Raw genomic sequence first — 9697 nt, 5'->3', positions numbered from 1 at the left:
TTAGTTTGTGTTGGACATTCAGTCACCTTGGCTTTGACAAGGCAGTTGTCTTTGTGAGCTTTTGTAATTTAGAACTGGGCAAACGCTGGCAACTTGAGAACCTCCTGGTGATGCTAGATGACAACTCTCATCTGCCTAGCCAGCATGACCAATGATGAAGAAGACAGTAGTTGTGGTTCAGTAACATCTGGAGTGCCACAAACTGCCCAGCTGTGGATTTGAATTTCTAGCACAGGTTTGCCAACAGCTGGATCCAACACATGTTGATATAGGAGAACATAACAAGAACATGTGTGAGCAAATGAAAAGCCTACCTAATCCTAGGTCCTAGAGATTTCTCACCTTTCCTGTGGCTGCTATATACGGTACCTCAATAGCTCATAGAATGAGAGGCAAAGATGGCAGAAACAGGCAAACAAACCAGAACATCCAGCTATACTACTGATTGACTGATAGCTTCCCACTTTGTGACACTGTTATGCCAGACACAGATGCAGAGGCTGTACCTCCACATCTTTATGGTACAAGTCTGGTATACTTGGCATTTCAAAGTTTTGACATAGTCAAAGCAGCTGTGGAGGGTTCAATGGGATGGTATATCTCTGAAATATTTGGACAAATACATCCTGCAAATCCATTTGATATGGCAAGAAGGACTGAAGTCCTAAGACAAGAAAACCACCACAAGTTGACACGAATTCTACATTATCCCTATAGCAAAAGACTTTCATTATAAAAACTGCATTCACCCTCTTCTATGATCTGCTCTCAGGCAGGAAAGAGGCAATACAACTTTTGGTTAAGTAAATATGTTTTGGAAATTACTAAATAGTATATATTTATAATTCCACAAAAATAGTCTGCAAAAATACATAAGCTTTGTATTAAAGTAGACACTGAAGTATGTACAATAAGGCAGCATATGAAATTGAAACTTGTCGTAGGGCAATTCATACCATTTTGAGGCTGCATTTGAAAAAGTTACTTTTTGGACTGCAGCTCCCAGAATCTGCAAGCTAGAGGATCCTGGGAACTATCACCCAAAAAGTAAACTTTCAAAGCTCTGATTACAGGAACGGATGAGTCTAGATTCCACTTCCTGATTCATCCAAATGTTGACACACTTATAAGTATGGATACTGGTTTCAAAGGGGTTTGGTTGTAATAAGTCTGAGAAGATTTTTTTTTAAAATGTGTACAATAGGAGTGGGCTTTCCAGACTGTTGTTCGACTACAACACCCAGCATTAATCATTATTGGACTTGCTGATGAGCCCTAATAATGGAAATTGTAGTCTGACAGTATCTAAAGGCTTACAAATCACCCATCTCTGGTATACAACAGGCTGGCTGGATAGCTCAGTGGTTTAGAGGTTGGGAGTTCAATTCCTCATTGTGCCTCCTATAAGCCAGCCTACGTAGCCTTGGGCTAGCTGCACAATCCCAGAGTGCTCCCAGAAGGAGAGAAGGGTAAACCTGTGAATTCTCTGCTTGGAAAACCTTGAAAAAGAGTAACCGTAAGTCAGAATTGACTTGATGGCACATTATTATTAGCAGTAGTACCAATAATTTATCACAGCAAAACAAAGCAGTCAAATAGATATAGATTTGTTTTACTCCCAGCTAGAACTATCATCAATATATTAGATTTTATATACAACACTTTGTATAGGTTTTAAAAAGCTCACAAAACTAGGATTCTTTTAAAATAGAAAAAAACAGAAAAAATATAATAGTAAAAAACTATATGAGGCTTTAAAATCTGTTAAATGTGTACCATAGAACATGAAATGAATATGCAATTTTTCACTAGTGATGTCTTAGTGTAACAGTAGGAATAATAGCAGTGGCCAGCCTGTTACATATTTTTTTTCTATCTTGTGTTCATTCTATCTTATATGGTCAATTTTACTGAAGCAACAGCACCTATTGGTCTTCAGTGACCAGATGATGACACAGAGGACATCCATCATCAGTTGGTGGTGCTCTTGAGAAACTACACAAGGCCCATGGTTGAGCACCCCATCCAATACCCCAATGACAATCAGAAACAGGCATTTCACTAATCCATAATGCCCCAGGGCAATGCTTTGTTGATCTGAGGCATTGTGGGTAATTACAAGGATAACTGCCTGGAGTTTGCTGGAAAAGTACTGCCACTATCCTTCATCAGATCAGGCTCTGTCTACCTTCTATGTTAAGGGATGAAATCATGTTGCACAACTTTGTACTATGCAACAAGGATACTGTTATCATAGCCATTTCACTAAGATTGATGAGTCTCAGGAAGTCAGCTGACATTTTGGGGAACTGCTATGCTTTCATAGAACTTTAGGTTGGGAATCTTTGACTGTGAGGTAGCAATTATCCCACCCATTCCAGCTGGCACCAGGGTTCACTGGCTTACCATGATGGCTGCCATATTTATGTTGGACTTGCAGTGTCAGCACCAGCATCATGACTCATAAACCTTCTTGATGCACCTGTCCTGGCATGGTTTAACATCATAAGAGCCTCCACCTGAGATGTCACAAGGACTCATACTCCGGTCACAAGTTTTAGATGTGAAATCTGAAAGAATGGGATGCAGTTAACCAGATAATCCTAGATGCCACAGTCGGGCACTGTGGGCAGGAGTACCACTGACAGAGTGAGGACTGAACTCCGATTGAGAGGAAAAAGCTCTTCTTCAGAAGTATGACAATTCCACATATGCTGCAGGTCTTAAACTGGAGTGGCCTCTAAGTGTTTCTGCATTTGGATTGTGGCACATGTGCCAAAAACAGATATTATTGGTGTAGTAGTCAGAGAATCTGATTGTTCTATCACTTTTCACAGTATTTCTAAATGTTAGCCCACATTCCTTCACCAAGGACATTACATAATAACCATTTTCTTCATGCATTGCACAAATCCACTCTTAATATTGAATGTCAGAAACAGGCGGGCTGTGTTTAAAAAAATAAAATAAAAACTATAGTGTTCACTTTTTAAATTCCCGTAAATGACTCTTCACAAAAATAGCTCTAAAAATCTACCATAGAAATGAAATGATCTTGAATAATCTCTCAGCCTATTTTGAATACAAAGCATACAAAGGTGTGAGATACAACCGAGTTAAGTAAAATGAGCGACTTTGTGCTGACAGTGATTATTTTACTTGTAGTGTTACCTGTAGAAGGCTAAGCCCACTTTTCAATTAATTCAGAGTAGGCATAAAATTATTTGGATCCATGTAGTCTAAGCCAGCACTCTGGATTTTGCTTGAACTTGGAGCTGTGAAACAATAGCTCCAATTTTTTTCTGGTTGGTGCGGCTGAGAGTTCTGAGCGGCCTCCTTTGGTGGCTCCTGAAAGGGAGGCAAAGCGTCAGTTTTGGGATCTGGAAATAATACCAGAATATGGTTGGCAACAACGGTCGAAACCCTGGTATATTCATTTGTATCTCCGGGAACCAGATGCTTTTCTGTTTTGCCCTCCTTTTCTTTCTGTTTCGGCAAAACAGCCAGTGCTCCCTCAGGGCTGACTTTGTGAACTTCTACATAATCCATCAGCTTTGTGGATAAGGGAAGTGCCCTGTCTGGAGGGAGTGGCCATGATGTTCCTTGGTCATTGAGAACACTTTGGGGAAACTTTGCTGCATCTTCCAATTGGGTTGGTACTCCTTTATGAACAGTTTCAGTGGGTGTAGGCAATTGTAAATGAAGACTTTTTTCTTCCCTTCCCATCAGAGGAGGCGACGTCTTTATATTTGAGGCACTGAGTGCCATTTTACGTACTCCTGTATTGTCACAATAGGAACATTTTGGAGTTGGACAGTTAAGAAGCAGAACTCCAGGCCATGTGGATGCCCGTGGTCCACCACTGCTAAGCCAGGATACTGGCCCTTCAAAGTCTGTCTCTGGGACTTCCTGTGCACTTTTTATACCACTGTTCATTTGCATTTCTTTGGTATCTTGTGTTTTCAATTCTACTAGATTCCTGGTGTCCTTCCGTTTCTCTGACAAGAGGGAAGGACTCTCGCAGCTGCCTCTGCCAGAGTCGCTGTCCGTTTCATGGTGTGACTTTTTATTGGGATGACACTTTTGACAACTTGGCATTAGCTGCTGATCTTCACTCTCATCTATCTCCAGAAATTCCACCAGAAGGTCGTCATAGTCTGAAGTCGGAAGGAAACCCTGGCAATCCAGAGCACTCAGCAGTTCTTCTGTTTTTCCTGCCTGAAGTGATACACACATAGTATTATACTAAGAATGACTGTAACATTTGTATTACGTATTTTTAACATCTGGACATGCAGCATACATAGGTCTAAAATAGTATTTAATAAGATCAATGACATCAATAATGCTGTTAATGTTAAGCATTATTATAATTGTCACTACCGTTGCCGTTCTTAGCAGTAGGTTAGTAATAGCAGAAATTGGGCCCTTAAAAACTTTTGAAAGGGTGGCTCCAGTCAGTGGCTGGCTGGCCAGCCAGCCTGCATAATTTGATGCATTAAAAGCCAAGGAAACTAGGCTTTTAACTCCAACTGAAACTAGGATTGAATGGTCTTCTTCCCCATCCTGGGGTCCTTGAAGTCTGGAGATGGAGCCTCCAGTGGAAGTCTTAGCCCAAAGTCAAACATCATGCACAGGGACCCTGATTTGGATGAGAACAGCAATGGAGAACAAAGGGTTGAAGCAACCCCCCATGTCCACAAACTATTCCCTCTCTCCCACCCTGGCTCTTAGAAAGAGGTATGTCTTCTCAAGGGGGACTAATGTCAAATGTACCATATTTTTTGCTCCATAAGACGCACTTCCCCCCCAAAAAAAGTGTGGGGGGGTGTCTGTGCGTCTTATGGAGAGAAGCTGGTGATTTCGCCCCCACTGGCCCCGTGGGGGGAGCCTCGCAAGGGTCACAGTGAGCATTCCAGGACCCTTGCAAGGCTCCCCCCAAGCCCCACGGGGCCATCAGGGGCGAAACTGCCAGCTTCTAGGACGTTTTCTGAGCCTTTTAAGCCTCAGAAAAGGTCCTAGAAGCTGACAATTTTGCCCCCCGCAGGCCCCGTGGGGGGTGGGGGGAGCCATGCAAGGGTCCTGGAACAGACCCTAGAACCCTTTGGAGGTTCACCCTGCCCCACAAGGGGCCATAGGGGGCGAAATTGCCACCTTCTGAGACTCTTTTGAGACTTCGGAAGCTTCAGAAGAGTCCCTGAAGGTGGTGATTTCGCCCCCTCTGGCCCCTGGGGGGACAGGGTGAACCTCCAAAGGGTCCTAGGGTGTGTTCCATAAGACGGACCTCTCCTTAAGGCTCACCAAATTTTTAGGAGAAGAAAACAGATTTTTATTTTCCTGTTTTCTTTTCCTAAAAATTTGGTGCGTCTTATGGAGAGGTGTGTCTTATGAAGCAAAAAATATGGTAGCTTGATACTTATGCTGTGGCAGCTTTAGGTCTTGGATTTGTTCTGAGTTCTGAAAACAAGCAGCGACAGAAGTGTCCCTTTAGTTAGAAGAGAGGAATACTTCTAACCATGTTCCCTATTCATACTTTCTGCAGGAAGCATGGAAAACACTCACCTCTAATAGCTGGGCATCAAAGCCTTTTATTTTGGGACCCGGTACGGGTGGCAGAATGCGAGCCACCATGCTAAGAAAAGGAGGAGAGACAAAGAGGAGCAGTTGGGTTACGTCAACATGGAAGCTCTTGTTCGGAACCGCCAACAATAAACCATTCTCAGGAAACAGAACATTTTATTAGAATGAATTATAACTGAGGATAGCCAAACACCTTTCAAGCAAGTTTTTGGTAGGTGACTGGCTGTCAATGAAGGCATCTTAGTGAAGGACATGAAACTTTTTGAATTAAATGTGGATTTCAATTGTTTTAAACAACCATTCAGTAATATTAATATGCACTTTATTCAGTTTTTAAAATATTGCCATGTAATTTATTTTCAGCTATAATAACATTTATATTTAGAATATTGTTATGTCCCATGTGTCCCTTTTTTGGGGGGGGGGAATGAAAGAATGAAGGATTACTGTGCCTGTTGGAACACCTTTGAGCCACATTCCCCAGCATCCAGGTGTGTTGCACTACAACACCCAGCATTCCACACATTGATCATGGGAGTTGTAATTCAACATTTCCAGAGGATTCCAGGTTGGGGGAAGGTGGCCTTTTGCCTGCAAAGCAAAAGCTTACAAGATCCAGGTGGCTCTTCCGCCAACTACAAATGATAGAGCACAGTACAAAAACACGCTGTAAGGTAGGAGTAGCTCTTACTTGCCATTTTAGCTGCATGAGCATCCTTCCAATAAGGTATTTTTACACATCCACCCCTGTATGGTGCACATTTACCATAAACACCGTTATTGGATTTGAACAATTGCTGGATATCAACCCTAGCCTGCTGAGCGGGGAGCAGCTATAGCTCAGTAGGACGCCAGTTCACACACACCCTTCATAGGCAAAAGGTCCAAGATTCAGATCTTGGCATCTTCATTTTAAAAGGTCCTGAATAGCAGAACTGGGGAAAATCTCTTGGAAGATATGAATTGTGCCCCCAGAATTTTGTGCTTGTAACTCCACAAAATAAAGTCTTGGCCTCAGACAGATGCTTTCCACTAGCTGTGGGTTTCATGCATTCATATTTCAAGCTGCTATTTGCCACTGGAGGGAAGTCTTCATTCTTTTTGACTCCCATTCCACCTTCCCTCCCACTGTGGCTCCTATTTAAAGAAAAATAGTAGGAACAGTTGACACGCATTTAGCCTGTAGTTCTCCTTTGGCCACGAGATTTAAAAGGAGACATTGAAGGAGGAACACAAGCTTGCAAAGTTGGTCATGCATTTTTGGTTTTAGGAAGCAGAAGTTTGGCTTCCCCTAAGTTTTCCCATTTATAATATTGACCCTAAATTCTCAAGCCAAGTGCATTAAAATATCTGCAATAACACTGGATAGTCTTGGTGCCCTCTATTCTTAAGGTAGAAACTTTTTTCTTTAAAGAATGGTGCCTATGTAGGTCTGGGGGAACAAAGTCTACTGAAACCAAGGAGAACTGCTGGATAGCTCAGTGGTTGGGGTTGGGAGTTAAGATTCCCCATTGCATCTCCATGACAGGGGATGGACTTGATGATCCCTAAGATCCCTTCCAGTCTGCACTTCCAAAATTATTAATATTAGTCATGTGAGAGGTCCCAACATTTATCTAGTCTGGAGGAAGAGCCTACAACTCACCTGAATGAATGAATGAATGAATGAATGAATGAATGAATGAATGAATGAATGAATACATCTGAATAGATTAGGTGGTGGTGGTGGTTTTTCTTTTGCTTTGGCTGATTGGCAAACTTCAGAATGACTAGGACTATAATCAGACACAGCTTTTAATCTTGACCATCTGGGTATTCCTATTTCTTCAGAGAGAGCTAGGTTGCCCTCCTATTTTCTAATATACAAAGAACACACACACACACACACACAAATGTGCTTGTGTTTATGCAGATTCAAAAGTGGCAACTTACTTAGTTCGCTTCAGTGCCAGCGTCCAGATCAAGATCAAACATACTGCGAATGACAAACAGGCCACAAAAATCCAAACGAGAATATCCTTCAGTCTGACCTCTGGGGGGGAAACAAGGAGAGTTCAAATCTTACACAATTACAGTTGATTGCTTTACGCTTTAAAAAACTACACAACAGTGTTAAGTGACACCTCATTATCCTTGTATCTCCACAACAGTCCTGTGAAGTTGGTTAGGCTGAGGTGCAATAAGTTGGGAAAATTCATCCAGTGACCTTTATAGCCATACTGAGCTAGACTGGCATTTCCTCAGTTCCATTCTAATACTATAACCTCACAGGCTCAGGAGCAAATGCAGTTTCGATTCAGACTAGAGATGACCAAGAATTGCCAGTTTGGTGATTCTGGCTGGTTTGTTCATCAGCCAAACAGGTGTTTGGTGCTTCAAAACCCCGCCTCCTCAGGCAGACATCCCCTGGGAGGCAGCAGCTTGGTATCCCTTTCCCACCTCCTCTGGGTGCTGAGTGGGCTCCTGCTGGAGGAGGCAGGGCTTACCACTGAACAACTGTTTGATAAACCAACCAGCATGAACTGCCAAACCGATGGTTTGTGTCCATCTCTAATTCAGATAATTGGTCCACTAAGTCCAATATTCTCATCTCTGACTGGCAGCAATAATTTTTCAGAGTTCCAGGCAGAGTTCTTACTGGACATCACTGGTATCACCTGATAGTCACCCACTAGTGAGGCCAGACCCTGCTTAGCTTTCAAAACCAGAAAGCATGAACTATGGTATAGTAGTATAGCAGAACTCATGTTAGGTCCTATCTTTATTTTTTTAAAAAACAAGCTAAATATTCCTGTCTTTCTAAAGGCAGATGAGTTGTCAATAATCATTACAAAGCCCCCCCTGCTTGTTATGATCAATGTTGCTAGAGATTTTAAGGTAAAAGTAAAGGTTTCCCTTGACAATTTTTGTCCAGTCGTGTTCGACTCTAGGGGGCGGTGCTCATCCCCGTTTCCAAGCCATAGAGCCAGCGTTCTGTCCGAAGACAATCTTCCGTGGTCACATGGCCAGTTCGACTTAGACACGGAACGCTGTTACCTTCCCACCGAGGTGGTCCCTATTTATCTACTTGCATTTGCATGCTTTCGAACCGCTAGGTTGGCGGGAGCTGGGACAAAGCGACGGGAGCTCACTCCGTCGCATGGATTCGATCTTACGACTGCTTGGTCTTCTGACCCTGCAGCACAGGCTTCTGCGGTTTAGCGCGCAGCGCCACTACGTCCCTGCTAGAAATTTTAGTAACTCATTTTATTACATGTTATGTAGCTTGCTGCTTATTTTGGTAATGTTTTAGCTGAACTTTTAAAAAAAGTTTAAAATTTACTTTCTATCATTTGGAAATAAATAGTACCTAAAATAACTATTTCTAGTTCTTTTATAGTTGGATGAATAGTTCGGTGGTTTAGCTATCTGGCTGAGGAGCCAGAGGTTGGGAATTCGATTCTCTCGTGCCTCTTAGGGAAAAGAGCCAGCTGGTGTGACCAGGGGGAAGTTGCATAGTCCCAGGACATCCCCACAATTAGAGAATGGTAAACTACTTTTGAGTATTTCTCCCAGAAAACCCTGAAAGGAGTCACTGTAAGTTAGAATTGACTTAACAGCACAGGATGATGATGATGGTTTAGTTATTTTTTAACAAATTTGGAATCCTACAAACTACTGGCCTTTGCTAAAAAATGCATCTAGTTAGTGAAATCACAGTCTTGTACATATAGAAGTAATTGGACTTTAAGTTTTAGACTTTTAAGTTCTCCACACTGGTACAATTCTAATGAAGTGGTGTTTAATCCATGAAAGCTCCATTTTTTGTGTGATAATTTTTTAGAGGTCTATAAAGGTATCGGCTATTTTTGCATTTGGATTTTAGTCAAACATAGTTATACTTACACTGCAAAAGAAGGGACCTTATTCTTCATTATACTGCAGTGGTCAATGCAACTCTGTTATGTTGTGGTTGTCATTCCAAAAAAGAATTACCAGCATCCATTTGCAAGGTGCTACTGATGCAGCAGGAAAGACATCCCCAACAGTGGCAAATTGCCACTACTAAAGGTTTCTTTTTTGGTTTTGGGGAGCATGTGACTTCATCTCATTGCATGTGAGTCACTCGTGCTCTGAC

General features: G+C 42.1%; 1 protein-coding gene across 3 annotated transcripts in view; it reads right to left on the bottom strand.

Annotated features, from left to right (window-relative positions):
- Positions 1–271: 271 nt before the first annotated feature.
- The window catches only part of PRLR (prolactin receptor), a 129851-nt gene continuing 120425 nt past the window's right edge, over positions 272–9697 (bottom strand). For all 3 annotated transcript variants that reach the window (XM_072992849.2, XM_072992848.2, XM_020795712.3), the window contains exons 13-15: positions 7513–7612; positions 5563–5632; positions 272–4218 (exon numbers count right to left, since the gene is read on the bottom strand). In XM_072992849.2, coding sequence (XP_072848950.2) covers positions 3199–4218; positions 5563–5632; positions 7513–7612 — 1190 coding nt within the window. In that variant the 3' untranslated portion in view covers positions 272–3198. The remainder of the gene's footprint in view (positions 4219–5562; positions 5633–7512; positions 7613–9697) is intronic.

The sequence above is a fragment of the Pogona vitticeps genome, chromosome 2 (genome assembly GCF_051106095.1).
Source record: "Pogona vitticeps strain Pit_001003342236 chromosome 2, PviZW2.1, whole genome shotgun sequence".
NCBI classification, from domain to species: Eukaryota; Metazoa; Chordata; class Lepidosauria; order Squamata; family Agamidae; genus Pogona; species Pogona vitticeps.
The sequence above is the reverse complement of the archived record's forward strand: the minus strand, read 5'-3'. Positions and strand labels throughout refer to the sequence as shown.